Here is a 17,327-nt window from a genome sequence, read left to right as displayed (position 1 = left end):
ACAAATTCTTTCCAAAATCTTTTTAACCTAACAGATGTCTTGAAACCACAAATTCGTATTTCCAACTGCTTTTCAAGTGGTATAATATCCACATGGCAGTTGTAAATACTGTATGACTAGCATCAAGAAAGAAAACAATTACACACAATCTAGATGGGAAGACTCAGTCTCAGTAATACGATGTCAGAAGTAAGGGGATCTCTTGTATCTCTCAGTCCTGGCATGTGGGTGTGGGACAGAGAGGAGGCAGGTGCTGCAGGTGGTTCTGCCTTTCCCTTATCCTCCACAGGTAATCCATCTCAGGAATGGGGACTTGTAGAGAATTATTTCAAAGTCCAGGCACTGTTGCTCTCTTCTCTCTTCAAATGTTTGCAGTACATTTTCAACATATTTTGCACATAAGACAAGGTCTACTGTGACCTCGAGACGGCTCTTACCATTTCCATGAAATGTGCACTTTGATGTTGTGTCTCCAGATCTACCGCATTGTGTGTAAGTTGGGGTACGGTGAAGCGTGGTGGCCCACGACGGTGGTGACTAACCATGGGGACAGACGTCAGTCAGTGAGTCGCCAGCCTTCCTTCACCCTGTCAGAGTGGACAGATGCCCAGGAGGACCTGATGGACCTAGAAGCTGAACCCCAGACACCTGTTTTTGACCTGGGTCTGGACACCAGGACGGAGGGGGACATCATCACCCTCTCTGTTACACCTGTGGGCCTGCAAGAGAGGTCAGTGGGAGGATGGAGGTGGAGAGGTGGTCTCCGGGGGGGGGGGGGGGGGGGAATGTGTGTGTGTGCACAATTGCAATACATTTTTCTTGTACACTGTAAACCATAATGTGCTGTCATGACTCATAACTTTTGAGGAAACCTGTTGCACTTCATATATCTGAGTACGACCTGTACGCTCTCGTTGGCTGGCCCTCTCTTCATACTCGTCGCCAAACCCACTGGCTCCATTTCATCTACAAGACCCTGCTAGGTAAAGTCCCCCTTATCTCAGCTCACTGGTCACCATAGCATCTCCCACCTGTAGCACACGCTCCAGCAGGTATATCTCTCTAGTCACCCCCAAAACCAATTCTTTCTTTGGCCGCCTCTCCTTCCAGTTCTTTGCTGCCAATGACTGGAACGAACTACAAAAATCTCTGAAACTGGAAACACTTATCTTCCTCACTAGCTTTAAGCACCAGCTGTCAGAACAGCTCACAGATTACTGAACCTGTACATAGCCCACCTATAATTTAGCCCAAACAACTACCTCTTTCCCTACTGTATTTATTTTATTTATTTTGTTTTGCTCCTTTGCACCCCATTATTTTTATTTCTACTTTGCACATTCTTCCACTGCAAATCTACCATTCCAGTGTTTTACTTGCTATATTGTATTTACTTTGCCACCATGGCCTTTTTTTGCCTTTACCTCCCTTATCTCACCTCATTTGCTCACATCGTATATAGACTTGTTTCTACTGTATTATTGACTGTATGTTTGTTTGTCTCCATGTGTAACTCTGTGTTGTTGTTTGTGTCGAACTGCTTTGCTTTATCTTGGCCAGGTTGCAATTGTAAATGAGAACTTGTTCTCAACTGTTCTCAACAAGTTACTTAAAGTGATTCTGTGGTCATTACTCAAATTGATTGTCACTGTGACCCTGCAGGGGATCCAGAGTTGAGTTGTATCAGCTTGAACATTTTGAGTAACTCACCCACTAAGCCACCCCTCCAATATAATTTCCCAGTGTGCCTTGCCTTTTCAAGTGAATTGTACAGATGTAGGATTTTAATATGATCAATCAAATTTATAAAGCCCTTTTTACATCAGCCGATGTCACAAAGTGCTATACAGAAAGCCAGCCTAAAACTCCAAACAGCAAGCAATGCAGATGTAGAAGGACGGTGGCTAGGAAAAACTCAGGAACATAGGAAAAAGGAACCTAGAAAGAAACCTAGAGAGGAACCAGGCTCTGAGGGATGGCTTGTCATGCCCTGACCTTAGTATTCTTTGTTTTCATTATTATTTTGGTTAGGTCAGGGTGTAACGAGGGTGATATATTTGTTTTTGTATGTTTATGGGGTTGTCCCTAGTCTAGGTGTTTTTGTGTCTATGGTTGCCTAGGTTGGTTCTCAATCAGAGGCAGCTGTTTATCGTTGTCTCTGATTGGGGACCATATTTAGGTAGCCATATTCCTTGGGTATTTGGTGGGTTATTGTCTATGTGTTATTGTCTATGTATTGCCTGTGTCAGCACTCGGTTTACATAGCGTCACGTTCGGTTTGTTTATTGTTTCTTCTTTTATTAAAGAGTATGTATTCGTATCACGCTGCGCTTTGGTCTCCTCCTTACGATGAACGTGACATGGCTAGTCCTCTTCTGTCTGTGCCGGGTTGAGATTATAACAGAACATGGCCAAGATGTTCAAACGTTCAAAGATGACCAGCAGGGTCAAATAATAATAACAATCAAAGTGGTTGTAGAGGGTGCAACAGGTCAGCACCTCAGGAGTAAATGTCAGTTGGCTTTTCATAGCCGAGCATTCATAGTTAGAGACAGCAGGTGCGGTAGAGAGAGAGAGTCGAATACAGCAGGTCCGGGACAAGGTAGCACGTCCGGTGAATAGGTCAGGCTTCCATAGCCGCAGGCAGAACAGTTGAAACTGGAGCAGCAGCACAACCAGGTGGACTGGGGACAGCGAGGAATCATCAGGCCAGGTAGTCCTGAGGCATGGTCCCAGGACTCAGGTTCTCCTGGAGGGGAGGGAGAGGTAAAGAGAGAGAATTAGACTTAAATTCACACAGGACACCGGATAAGACAGGAGAAATACTCCAGATATAACAGACTGACCCTAGCCCCCCAACACAAACTATTGCAGCATAAATACTGGAGGCTGAGACAGGAGGGTTCGGGAGACACTGTGGTCCCGTCCGACGATACCCCCGGACGGGGCAAACCAAGCAGGATATAACCCCACCCACTTTGCCAAAGCACAGCCCCCACACTACTAGTGGGATATCTTCAACCACCAACTTACTGTACTACCCTGAGACAAGGCTGAGAAAAGCCCACGAAGATCTCCCCCACTGCACGAACTCGAGGGGAGCGCCAAACCCAGAACACTCTTTTGTTGCTGAGGATTTTCCTGAACAGCAAGAAATGCAAACATGTAGTGTTTAAAAAGGCTTCTAAAGTTTAACATTCCACTTTAAAATGTTTGACTTGATTTTCCCTGAAGAAAAATGTATCAACCCCTACAAAAAAATGTCCATTAATTATAATCCACATAATAATTCACATTTCCTGTTGTTGCAGGATTATTTTCATGCTGTAGCAAACTCAAATAAAGATCCTACATCTGTCGAGTTACCATCAATGACTGTATTTGTTATTTCTCTTTCATACTAAGATGTTTTCCCCAAACTTTTCTATACCGCCAACTTTTTTCACCTTTTCTTTATATCTCAAAGATATTGCTGGTATCAAAGCCAAAACGTGTTTTTCTGCCTAATGACCTAGTAATAATTTCCGTAAAGTTCTGCCTACGGTTTAGTATGAAACGTAGCCGTAATGCTGAGGCGGCATTGACACACCATATATATGGCTCTGTCTTAAACTGTTGATGGTTGCTACACTGTTAGAAAAAGGGTTCCAAAAGGGTTATGTGTGGAGGGATAGGGTTCTACCAAGAACTGATATGATCAGAAGAACCCTTTTTGAAAGACAAGGATTCCTTGTAAGACAAAGGTTTCTACCAAGAACCTTTCACATTCTAATAACTTTTTTTGGAAGAAAGTGTTTTTTGATGGTTCTTTGGAAGGCAAGACGTGTTCTTTGGTAGGCAAGAAGTGTTCTTTGGTAGGCAAGAAGTGTTCTTTGGTAGGCAAGAAGTGTTCTTTGGTAGGCAAGAAGTGTTTTTTGGTAGGCAAGAAGTGTCCTTTGGTAGGCAAGAAGTGTTCTTTGGTAGGCAAGAAGTGTTCTTTGGTCGGCAAGAAGTGTTCTTTGGTAGGCAAGAAGTGTTCTTTGGTCGGCAAGAAGTGTTATTTGGTAGGCAAGAAGTGTTTTTTGGTCGGCAAGAAGTGTTCTTTGGTAGGCAAGAAGTGTTCTTTGGTAGGCAAGAAGTGTTCTTTGGAAGGCAAGAAGTGTTTTTTGGTAGGCAAGAAGTGTTTTTTGGTAGGCAAGAAGTGTTCTTTGGTAGGCAAGAAGTGTTTTTTGGTAGGCAAGAAGTGTTCTTTGGTAGGCAAGAAGTGTTCTTTGGTAGGCAAGAAGTGTTTTTTGGTAGGCAAGAAGTGTTTTTTGGTAGGCAAGAATGGTTCTATATAGAACCATATATAATATTTTCCAGCATGATCTATTGCAGGGAGATTTTCAAAATGGTTTATTTTACTGTAGAATGTGTGTTTTTGCATGTACATTGATTGGTTGATTCATTTTATGCTAAACAACATAATTTCAGCACCTGTTACTGAGATGGTTGTTCCAGTTTAGATGTTTTACCTTTATTTAACTTGGCAAGTCAGTTAAGAATAAATATTTATTTACAATGACAGCCTACCCTGGACAACTGTGCACCACCCTATGGAACTCCCAATCACAGCCAGAGGTGACACAGCCTGGGTTCGAACCAGGGACTATGGTGACGCCTCTTGCACTGAGATGCAGCGCCTTAGACCACAGTGCCTCCGGGGTAGTCTAAGTATTCAATCTTCCATAACTTGGCAGTCATTCTGAATGCAGGTTGCGGGTGATTCACTTCTTGACGCTACCCATCCCTGTCACAGGATAATTTTCGTCAGCAACCGCTGAATAGCATAGCGCAACAGTCAAATAATATTACTAAAAAATATTCATGTTTTGCAATATTGCTAAACACAGCTTAGCCTGTCGTCTCAGATTTTGAAATTATGCTTTACAGCGAAAGCAATCCAAGCGTTTGTGTAAGTTTATCGATAGCCTAGCATAGCATTATGTACACTTAGCATCAGGAAGCTTGGTCACGAAAATCAGAAAAGCAATCAAATTAATTGTTTACCTTTGATGATCTTCGGATGTTTTCACTCAAAAGACTCCCAGTTACACAACAAATGTTCCTTTTGTTCCATAAAGATTATTTTTATACCCAAAATACCTCTGTTTGTTTGTCGCGTTATGTTCAGAAATCCACAGGAAAGAGCGGTCACGACAACGCAGACGGAAATTCCAAATAGTCTTCATAATGTCCACAGAAACATGTCAAATGTTTTTTATAATCATTCCTCAGGTAGTTTTTAAAATATATATTCGATAATATATCAACCGAGTGTGTAGGTTTTTCAATAACAGCGGGAGGAACAATGGCGGCTTTACTCTATACCGCAAAAACTCACTCTGAGAGCCGCCACCTATCCACATACGCAATGTGATTTTTCACGCTCATTTTTCAAAATAAAAGCCTGAAACTATGTTTAAAGACTATTGACACCTTAGGGAAGTCATAGAAAAGGAATCTGGTTGATATCCCTTTAAATGGAGGATAGGCATGCATAGGAACAGAGAGGTTTCAAAATAAGAGGCACTTCCTGATTGGAAGTTCTGTTATACTCACAGACAATATTTGACAGTTTTTGAAACTTTAGAGTGTTTTCTATCCTAATCTGTCAATTATATGCATATTCTAGCATCCGGTCCTGAGAAATAGGCCGTTTACTTTGGGAACGTTATTTTTCCAAACATAAAAATAGTGCCCCCTAGCTTCAAGAGGTTAACAATTCCACTTGTTGGATATCCTAACTCTGGCTGGATTGCAATAGGAATTAAATATTACTTTGCAAGCAGCATAATGTGATTTGCAGGCTTGATGTGGCCTGTAAACCAGGAGATTCTGAACATCACTGAGTTAGGGTATAACTAGGCCCTCAAAGAAAGGCCTTATGATATACACTGAGTGTACAAAACATTAAGAAAACCTTCCTAATATTGGGTTGCCCCCCCTTTCACCCTCAGAACAATCTACATATGTCGGGGCATGGACTCTACAAGGTGTTGAAAGTGTTCCACAGGAATACTGGCCCATGTTCACTCCAATGCTTCCCACAGTTGTGTCAAGTTGGCTGAATGTCCATTGGGTGGTGGACCATTCTTGATACACGGGAAACTGTTATTAAGCATGCAAAACCCTGCAGTGTTGCAGTTCTTGACACAAACCGGTTCGCCTGGCACCTACTACCATACCCCATTCAAAGGCACTTAAATATTGTCTTGCCCATTCACGCTCTGAATGGCACACATACACAATCCATGTCTCAACTGTCTCAAGGCTTAAAAATCATTATTTAACCTGTCTACACAGTGGATTTAACAGGTGACATTAATAAGGGATCATAGCTTTCACCTGGATTCACCTGGTCAGTCTGTGTCATGGAAATAATGTTTTGTATACTCAGTGTATGTAATGTATTGTCATAAATCATTTGATTTGAAAGGCTAATAAGGATGATGTAACCGTTCATAGAGGGTTCTAGGAATAACTTTTAGAGGATAAAATGGTTCCTGGTAGAACCCTTCATAGAGGGTTGTGTCTAGAACCATATACAGGGGGTTCTTTGAAGAACCCTACATAACCCTCTGCGAAGGGTTCTACCCAGCACGGAAAAGGATTCCAATATGGGGACAAACAGAAGAACCCTGTATGGGTATGCATCTCTTTTTCCTCTTGGCAGTTGTAAACTTTGCGAGGCGTGTGAGTTCGCCCATCTCTTCACAAAGCCCACCACATGCACTGTTTTCATAACCACTACTGGATGGATCCAGAAAGACTTACTGTGGGAATAAATATCACTGAATGACAAAAATAATGGACTAAAGTAGACTAATGCAATTGAAGGCTTGTATAACTCCCAAAGTCATCGAATCGTTGTAATACATTTGAAACAAAATCTAATTTATTAGAACATTTTGCCAGCATGTTATGTATGTAGTTTAATATTTTTCTCTTCACTAGCAGCGCTTAGTTTCCTAGACCTACTCCCAACCAAAAGCCTGACTTGTCTCAATTGTTTCACTGAATCTCTGTCTGTGTAGGCTATTGGTTAATTATTTTCTGGCTGGGCAAATACGTGTAGGATGTATAGCTCATCTATTCGTTTGCTCCTCTATCACTGATCCGAAACATTTAACATCCAATAATGTAGCCCAAATCAAGTGTAGGCCTATTATTTTGCTGGATCGCGTAATGTGAACTCCAAAAGCCATTGTAGGTTGTAAAATATGAACACGAAACTCGCATGCTTTTGAAAATAGGATTGCTATTATTTTCTATCGGTATCATGATGAAGACACTCTCAATGTAAGACCCTACACTTGCGAGGGTATGAAAGAGATTAAATGTGGGTCAAAAAAGCAAGGACTTTTTTGATGACAGCGGTTCCACGGGTGACTGTCACCAGTTGTAAGGGAAAAATTGGATTAGTATTTTATTCTGTTATATTCTTACTATAAAATATGTGTGTCGACTGTGATAGGGGTCGGTATGTCTTGTCTGTTTAATGAACAAAATAATGAACTATTGATATCATTAATTTGCACTGTAAACCCCAAGGCATTGTTTTACTCAAATACTTCTTGTAAGTGGTACTCAAAGTCAATGAGATGTCGTTATTACTTCAAATGTTTATGTGGTACTAACTCAAAACTAAATGAGAAGTCATTCAATTTAAATATACCTTACTCAAAAAAAATAGCATTTGTATTACTCATATGAAAGTAGTACAGCTCACTTCAGCTATTTACGTTTCTTAATCAGTTCACTCAAAATGTTGGAGTAGCAACATTGGTTTTACAGTGTGGATTTTAAAACATTGGTTTTACAGTGTGGATGTTACATACAGTGCCTTGCGAAAGTATTCGGCCCCCTTGAACGTTGCGACCTTTTGCCACATTTCAGGCTTCAAACATAAAGATAGAAAACTGTATTTTTTTGTGAAGAATCAACAACAAGTGGGACACAATCATTAAGTGGAACGACATTTATTGGATATTTCAAACTTTTTTAACAAATCAAAAACTGAAAAATTGGGCGTGCAAAATTATTCAGCCCCCTTAAGTTAATACTTTGTAGCGCCACCTTTTGCTGCGATTACAGCTGTAAGTCGCTTGGGGTATGTCTCTATCAGTTTTGCACATCGAGAGACTGGAATTTTTTCCCATTCCTCCTTGCAAAACAGCTCGAGCTCAGTGAGGTTGGATGGAGAGCATTTGTGAACAGCAGTTTTCAGTTCTTTCCACAGATTCTCGATTTTATTCAGGTCTGGACTTTGACTTGGCCATTCTAACACCTGAATATGTTTATTTTTGAACCATTCCATTGTAGATTTTGCTTTATGTTTTGGATCATTGTCTTGTTGGAAGACAAATCTCCGTCCCAGTCTCAGGTCTTTTGCAGACTCCATCAGGTTTTCTTCCAGAATGGTCCTGTATTTGGCTCCATCCATCTTCCCATCAATTTTAACCATCTTCCCTGTCCCTGCTGAAGAAAAGCAGGCCCAAACCATGATGCTGCCACCACCATGTTTGACAGTGGGGATGGTGTGTTCAGCTGTGTTGCTTTTACGCCAAACATAACGTTTTGCATTGTTGCCAAAAAGTTCAATTTTGGTTTCATCTGACCAGAGCACCTTCTTCCACATGTTTGGTGTGTCTCCCAGGTGGCTTGTGGCAAACTTTAAACGACACTTTTTATGGATATCTTTAAGAAATGGCTTTCTTCTTGCCACTCTTCCATAAAGGCCAGATTTGTGCACTATATGACTGATTGTTGTCCTATGGACAGAGTCTCCCACCTCAGCTGTAGATCTCTGCAGTTCATCCAGAGTGATCATGGGCCTCTTGGCTGCATCTCTGATCAGTCTTCTCCTTGTATGAGCTGAAAGTTTAGAGGGACGGCCAGGTCTTGGTAGATTTGCAGTGGTCTGATACTCCTTCCATTTCAATATTATCGCTTGCACAGTGCTCCTTGGGATGTTTAAAGCTTGGGAAATCTTTTTCTATCCAAATCCGGCTTTAAATTTCTTCACAACAGTATCTCGGACCTGCCTGGTGTGTTCCTTGTTCTTCATGATGCTCTCTGCGCTTTTAACGGACCTCTGAGACTATCACAGTGCAGGTGCATTTATACGGAGACTTGATTACACACAGGTGGATTGTATTTATCATCATTAGTCATTTAGGTCAACATTGGATCATTCAGAGATCCTCACTGAAATTCTGGAGAGAGTTTGCTGCACTGAAAGTAAAGGGGCTGAATAATTTTGCACGCCCAATTTTTCAGTTTTTGATTTGTTAAAAAAGTTTGAAATATCCAATAAATGACGTTCCACTTCATGATTGTGTCCCACTTGTTGTTGATTCTTCACAAAAAAATACAGTTTTATATCTTTATGTTTGAAGCCTGAAATGTGGCAAAAGGTCGCAAAGTTCAAGGGGGCCGAATACTTTCGCAAGGCACTGTAATTAAACTCAAAATATGCTATCCTATACTTTTAAAAATACATTTTCTTAGTGTGATAATATTTCTTAGGGCCTGCCTGAACGAATTAATAATGGGTTTATTTTTAATGGTGTATATTCAATTGATTTATTAAAATAGACACCCACCTACATCTGCACACCACTACTACCACTCGTCACCGGGATGCAGGCATGTACACGGGAGGTTTAAAAGGCAGGCCAGCATAGGGTAGAAATGGGCCTGTTTGTAAAGGCGACATAAAAACATTGCCCACACTTTGTTACAGGCAAAATACCGTAAATCATATGTGAAAGCAGTATTGGTGAACTCATTCATTTTCGGTCCTGTGGCCTTCGCCAAGTGAGTTGCTCGACGAATCTTATCATTAAACTTAATGACATTACATATCTCATGAGGACTTATTTTGAGGCCTAATAAAATTCCAGTAATATTCCCACATTTGCCAGATTTCCTAAAAATCCTGGTTAAAGGATTTCGAGGAACCTCCCAACCAGGATTTGTGGAAAGCCAGGGAAATGTACAAGAATTTCCCAACCATACCTGCAAGTCACATTATGTTGACCAGCAAAATGACATGTAACTCTTATTGGGTTCCAGCAAAATGTAGAACAGCCAACAAAATTATATTAACCTGAAACTGCATTCATTATAACAGACAGAGTTGGAAATGGTGTAAACAGACTAGCTAACCTTTTAAAACTGGAACAACTATTTCAGCAATGGGTGCAAAAAATCGAACTAAATGATTGGATTCATTTAGAAAAATCTGTTATTTATCTTTGTGTAGCATAAAAATGGTCAATGAATCACTCAATGTACATGCAAAAACACAGATGTAAAAAAAATATTCTAAAAACATCTACCCTGCAGTAGAGCATGCTGGGAAAAAAGTTAATTCGTTATCCTAACTTTTTTTATATAAATGTGTTGATCTGACTTCTCATTTAGTTTTGAGTCAGTACAACATAAACATTTGAAGAAATAATGTGTTGAATTTACTATAAGTATTTGAGTTAAAAATGCCTTGGGGATTACAGTATATGCGTCTGTGCCATCCTATGGGTGTGTGTGTGTGTTAGGAGGGGCTCCAACGTGTCCCTGACCCTGGACATGTGTTCTCCTGGCTGTACGGAGCCCTATGGCTACGGTGCCCAGCTCTCCCCCAGAGACCAGACTGCCAAGGAGTACCTGAGAGAGGGAACAAACGCACTCAGCCCTGCCCAGCTCCACACACGCGCTATGGACGACCAAGCCCTACAGGCAGAGTTCTATGTGAGTAACACACAAACCCACCAAAGAGCTCTCAACACCCAGAGGCTACTGTAAACAATGCATTAGCATTGTCAGCTCTATAGAGGATGCATTACACCTTTAGGCTGAGATATACACTCACAATCACACACACACACACACACACTCTCTCTAAGACAGAGGTAGGTCTACACAATCACACACTCTCTAAGGTAGATGTACACACTCACTATTAGTGTAAACCAAAGTTTCCCAAACTCAGTCCTGGGGCCCCCTCTGCGAGCACCGACTTTGGGCAACCCTGGTCTAAACTGTGTGTGCAATAGACACAAACCAAGATGAGCACAAACAATCATGCACCAGGGACACTATTTCCTGGACACAACCACACATCACTAAGCTACTATACATCCATTGTTCCGTTGCCAGGAAACTCCCATGAACTTTGTGGACCCAAAGGAGTACAACTACCCAGGGCTGGTGAGGAAGAACCGCTACAAGACCATCCTGCCCAGTGAGTGGACACACTCCCAACAGCAGTCATTTCAAAACGCTCTCTGAACCTCACAAATAAAAGCAGAGACACACACACACACACACACACACACACACACACATACACATACACACACACAGGCAGTTGTCTGGGTCTTGTGATATGGTCCTGTGTTTTCCAGACACACACAGTAGAGTGATCCTCCAGACAGCAGATGAAGATGAATTCCTCAGGACCTACATCAATGCTAACTACCTACAGGTAGGTCTCTGTCTAACAACATACAGGTAGGTCTCTGTCTAACAACATACAGGTAGGTCTCTGTCTAACTACCTTCAGGTAGGTCTCTGTCTAACTACCTACAGGTAGGTGTCTGTCTGCCTACTGCTCCATATCAACTAATTCATGTACAAGCAGTGCCGTCCCAGCCAATAAGCCACATAAGTGGACGATTAGGGCCCAGCGGCTTGTAAGCTAGGGCCTTGTGTGCAAGTTTTCTCATCCATGGTCCTGCGAGAACTACTGTGTTGCTGTCACTAGAACTACTGTGTTGCTGTCACTAGAACTACTGTGTTGCTGTCACTAGAACTACTGTGTTGCTGTCACTAGAACTACTGTGTTGCTGTCACTAGAACTACTGTGTTGCTGTCATTAGAGCTACTGTGTTGCTGTCATTAGAACTACTGTGTTGCTGTCACTAGAACTACTGTGTTGCTGTCACTAGAACTACTGTGTTGCTGTCACTAGAACTACTGTGTTGCTGTCACTAGAACTACTGTGTTGCTGTCACTAGAACTACTGTGTTGCTGTCACTAGAACTACTGTGTTGCTGTCATTAGAGCTACTGTGTTGCTGTCATTAGAACTACTGTGTTGCTGTCACTAGAACTACTGTGTTGCTGTCACTAGAACTACTGTGTTGCTGTCACTAGAACTACTGTGTTGCTGTCACTAGAACTACTGTGTTGCTGTCACTAGAACTACAGTGTTGCTGTCACTAGAACTACTGTGTTGCTGTCACTAGAACTACTGTGTTGCTGTCACTAGAACTACTGTGTTGCTGTCACTAGAACTACTGTGTTGCTGTCACTAGAACTACAGTGTTGCTGTCACTAGAACTACTGTGTTGCTGTCACTAGAACTACTGTGTTGCTGTCACTAGAACTACTGTGTTGCTGTCATTAGAGCTGCTGTGTTGCTGTCATTAGAACTACTGTGTTGCTGTCACTAGAACTACTGTGTTGCTGTCACTAGAACTACTGTGTTGCTGTCATTAGAGCTGCTGTGTTGCTGTCATTAGAACTACTGTGTTGCTGTCACTAGAACTACTGTGTTGCTGTCACTAGAACTACTGTGTGGCTGTCATTAGAACTACTGTGTTGCTGTCCACAGGGTTACGGGGGTGAGGAGCGGGCGTACATCGCTACCCAAGGTCCTACAGTCAACACGGTGGGAGATTTCTGGAGGATGGTGTGGCAGGAACGCTGTCCTATAATTGTCATGATCACTAACCTAGAGGAGAAGAATGAGGTAGGGAGGGAGGGAGGGAGAAAGAGGTAGACCAGAGGTAAATGCCCATGTGAACTCTGGCTCTCTGTTGCCCCTTACAGAAATGTGCAGAGTACTGGCCTGAGGACTCTGTGTCCCATGAGGGCATCCTGATCACGGTTGTCACGGTAACCCAGGAGGACGACTACAGCCTGAGGGTCTTCAGTCTGAAGGTAAGACTAATACTACAGTATGCATCTATACACCAATGCCAAGGACATCACAGGAGGCTGCTGAGGGGAGAACGGCTCATAAAATTGGCCTTTACAACGCAAATGTAATGGGATTAAACACCTGGAAACCATGGAAACCATGTGTTTGATGTATTTGTGTGTGTGTGAGACAGTGTGATGGAGAGGAGCGCAGCCTCAGGCAGTACTGGTACACCTCCTGGCCTGACCAGAAGACACCAGACAAAGCCCCGCCCCTCCTGGAGCTGGTACAGGAAGTGGAGCAGGCAAGAGAGGAAGCTCTGCTCACCAGCGGCCCTGTCATCGTCCACTGCAGGTGGGGTTGGAAACACAGACATTATACCCACACCTATTACCGTCAGTAGGGAGGATGTCTCAGTGGATTTTTTGGAATGTCTGTGCCCCTGGAGATAGAAGACATGTGGCAGCATTGGAAGGTCTGTGCCCCTGGAGATAGAAGACATGTGGCAGCATTGGAAGGGCTGTGCCCCTGGAGATAGAAGACATGTGGCAGTATTGGAAGGGCTGTGCCCCTAGAGATAGAAAAGGTGTGGCAGCATTGGAAGGTCTGTGCCCCTAGAGATAGAAAAGGTGTGGCAGCATTGGAAGGTCTGTGCCCCTAGAGATAGAAGACATGTGGCAGCATTGGAAGGGCTGTGCCCCTAGAGATAGAAGACATGTGGCAGCATTGGAAGGTCTGTGCACCTAGAGACAGAAGAAAATCGTGGTTGGTCAGGTCTAATACATTAATGGTTCCTCCTCATTCTCCTCCTCTTCATCATCACCCTCTTCTTCCTCTTCATCCTCCTCCTCCCAGTGCTGGGATAGGTCGGACAGGCTGTTTCATTGCCACCTCCATCCTGTGTAAACAGCTGAGGAGTGAGGGTGTGGTCGACATACTGAGGACTACCTGCCAGCTCCGCCTCGACAGGTCAGTCTACCGTCTGTCTTTCTTTACACCTGTCTGTCTTTGTCTCTTTCCTGACGTGTGTGTGTGTGTGTGTGTGTGTGTGTGTGTGTGTGTGTGTGTGTGTGTGTGTGTGTGTGTGTGTGTGTGTGTGTGTGTGTGTGCGCGACAGAGGCGGGATGATCCAGACGGGTGAGCAGTACCAGTTTGTCCACCACGTCCTCAGCCTGTACGAGAAGCAGCTGTCCCACACTGCAGAGGAGTAGAGCACTACACCTGTACCTCCATCTTAACGTCACCCTTTAACGCACAGACACAACAACATCCTGCCCCCTTCCATTTCAGAGGCCCACATACGAAAAGCCCAATCTTGATTTGAGAACTTTGCTTATAAGGCAAGACGGAATCTGCTGAGGTTTCATTATGCTGCCAGAAATGATTTGAAATAAAACAACTGCTATGAATTAAAACTATGTTACTGATTTGCTTTGCGGACGATGCTCTAGAAGTAGTGATGATGAAACATTCTGTCACTTCTAACTCAAACATTTGTTTTCACACTTGCCAGAGGTCTATGCAGGATATCTTATCCGGTATGCCCTATCAAGTGCCAGTTAACTTTGGATTATTCAGATTCCTCCAGATCAGAAAACGTTCAGCCTATATTAAAACAGTGATGTTAAACAATCGCACAGTGAGGGGTAACATGTTCGTCTGAAACGTAAGCATACCAAACTATCCCCTGTGAGCAGGATGAAAAGACATGCTCACTGGGTCTCTTTATGTTAAAACAGTACAGCAGGCCTTTCAAACTCCTGGTGCAGTCAGGAGTCACCTCATCTTCAGGTTGCACGGTGCTCCGTGTTCATTACCATTGACTGAGCCATGTACCATAGAACTCTACAGAACCATAGAGGACTGTAACCATTAGGTAACTAGGCATTGTGTGCAGTCCCTACAGTATTACAGTGTCATGTGTATGTGCAGTCAGTCCGTCATCATCATGACCTCACACAGAGGCGTCATGTGACCACCGAGACTGAGGGGGCGTGTGCATGTCTCATCTCCTGGGTTCACACATGAGCTGTTAGGACCGTCACATAGTGGAAGAATCCAGAGATAGAGGAGTAGCAAAACTTGCCCCTGTTCTTTTTTTTTTAAGTGTAAAATAGCCAGGGTGCCAGTCTGCATCGGCTCAGTGACAACCTCTTATGGTATTGTCATTCCTCTACCATAACAATGGAGTCAGAAAAAGCACAAACAGGTCTGGGACCAGGATAGGAGTAAATCAGATAGGAGCAGAAAAGGACAAATGTAAAGGTTGCGAGAAGAAACAACACTTCAAACTGGAGTTTATCTTAACTCTATTTGATGGTTTTGCTTTCTTTCTTAGTTGTTATTTCCCCTCTCACAAAGGATGCATGCTGGGAAAACCTGACCCCCGCCCTAACCCTTCCCATCAGTGCCCCCTCAGTGGTGTTGGGATGATGACACATCTACTCTCAACAGTAGCCTAAACACATGCGTGACGTTAGCTGCCCATGATTGTTGTATAGATAGGCCAAGCCTAATCCGTATCAAGCACAATAGACCAACTATGGTTGTGTCTCTGATGTTCAGCTGTAAATGTTATTTTCTGTGTCGTGTTTTGACTGTGTTGACTTAAATGGATTGCATGTGCTGTATGGGACTCTCGTAAGTCCACAATCAAAGCGAAGTGATTGGTTGTCCAGCTTTCCGTTGTGTAAGCGTTCTCCTATTATGTTGCAATGCTTTTGATACAGTTTGCTTTTGTGAAACCAACCAGAGATATTTTTAGAACATTTTGATACAACCCTTTCGAGTAGATGCCTTGTGTATATTACCATTTACACCACAATGGAATGTAGCTCATACTGTGGTCAAACCATTGGTTTATATTGCAAGATTTGACTGATTTAAAAAAAAAATGTGACAACTAACTAAGTTACCTTACAACAACAACAAACACTGATTATGTTTTGTCTACAGTATTACTTTGATGCCTCTGGGCTTTGCTTTAATATGCTTTGCTTTATGTGTCCAAGATTTTATCTTGTTTTCACAGAGTCCTTAAACATTCCCCATATTCAATTTAATGACATAAGGAAAATCACACTGTGGTTTCACTCTAAATGTTCACGCTGTAGTTAGGACGTTTGTGGAGTGTGGTTTCTCTTCGAAGCCAATGTCCATGAGAGGAACAGCTCGCAGCCAGGGTTTAGATGTGGTTAACACCTCCGATACTTAATATTCTGACCTACAGTGTGGTTTCTCTTGGTGTGTAACTGATTGAATTGGGGCCTGTGACTCTTGGCCAGACTGGCTTTACAACAACATGAGAAATAATATGAGCTACGTGTATGGCAGCTAAAACAATGATTAAGAGTTGTATGTAAGAAATCTCTGACAACTTTCATCTTGATTGAATACAACTGGTCAATTACAGCGAACATCACCAGGAGACAATCTCCTTGTTCTGGTTTGAAAGGCATCTCAAGAAGTCAGCACTAGTATTTTATCCTTCGATTTGAAACTGACAAAATGTTGAGTTTTGAAGATGGAAAATAGCTGAAACTTGGAGAAGCTGGAAATTAAACTGTGAAATCCTTTCTTGATAACACTTATTGCAATTGATCCAACAGCTACACTTTGAGTGCTTGTTTTCTGTGCTGACCGGGTCTCATTCCCGTGATGTAAAAGAAGATAGGTCAAATTGAAATAGCCAATCCAGTGAGCAAAATCGGTTGAATAGACGTGGAAAATATGTCTCTTTGGTTGAAGATGTTGAAAGTACATCTTTTTGGTTGAAAAGATGCTGAAAATACATATTTTTGGTTGAAAATATATTACAAACATGTTTTTGGGGATGAAAATATGTTGAAAGGTGTCCTTTTGGTTGAAAATGTAAAGACAGTTTTCGACCAGTTCTGCTCACTGGGAAAATATCAGACATACTCGAACCAACCAGCAAACAACCTACTCCTCTCCTCTGCTACTGCAGTATTGCTTTAAGTTGTGAGTTTTTGCATCCAAATAAAAGTTGATTTTCATGAATCTGTGTTGTCATTTCTCTAAGAATTCTTTGTCTGTCTCTAAATAGTAAAGTTAAATTAAGTTTTAAAAATAACACATTTATGTGAATGCCTTTATCATAGTATTACTTCAGTAATGGCACATTTCCATGGAGGATTTACCCCAGTCTTTTACCCAACATGCTCAGACTTTTCTGTTTCTATCTATGTAGCCTGGCACCCGTGTCTCACTGGGCCATGGGTCCAGTGGACCTGGAGCCAAGGCAAGGCCCTGGGTACTTTTCAGCGCTGCATTTACATGACAATGGCTAACTGTGAACTTTAGCACTTCACAAAGCAACAGTCTTGAATGATGCAGAAGTTGTAGATTCTGCTTGCCAC

The 17,327-nt window shown here is 42.4% G+C and overlaps 1 protein-coding gene across 1 annotated transcript in view; it reads left to right on the top strand.

Moving 5' to 3' along the window:
* Window positions 1-16,722, top strand: part of LOC139407566 (tyrosine-protein phosphatase non-receptor type 5-like) — a 31,796-nt gene extending 15,074 nt beyond the window's left edge. The window contains exons 6-14 of the mRNA XM_071151390.1: window positions 477-730; window positions 10,581-10,773; window positions 11,182-11,266; window positions 11,430-11,509; window positions 12,640-12,777; window positions 12,858-12,968; window positions 13,142-13,302; window positions 13,804-13,917; window positions 14,066-16,722. Of these exons, the coding sequence (XP_071007491.1) occupies window positions 477-730; window positions 10,581-10,773; window positions 11,182-11,266; window positions 11,430-11,509; window positions 12,640-12,777; window positions 12,858-12,968; window positions 13,142-13,302; window positions 13,804-13,917; window positions 14,066-14,159 (1,230 nt within the window). The 3' untranslated portion in view covers window positions 14,160-16,722. The remainder of the gene's footprint in view (window positions 1-476; window positions 731-10,580; window positions 10,774-11,181; window positions 11,267-11,429; window positions 11,510-12,639; window positions 12,778-12,857; window positions 12,969-13,141; window positions 13,303-13,803; window positions 13,918-14,065) is intronic.
* Window positions 16,723-17,327: the final 605 nt, after the last annotated feature.

The sequence above is a fragment of the Oncorhynchus clarkii genome, chromosome 4 (genome assembly GCF_045791955.1).
Source record: "Oncorhynchus clarkii lewisi isolate Uvic-CL-2024 chromosome 4, UVic_Ocla_1.0, whole genome shotgun sequence".
Lineage (NCBI taxonomy): Eukaryota > Metazoa > Chordata > Actinopteri > Salmoniformes > Salmonidae > Oncorhynchus > Oncorhynchus clarkii.
Note: the sequence above shows the minus strand (reverse complement) of the source record. Positions and strands in the feature narration are given on the sequence as shown.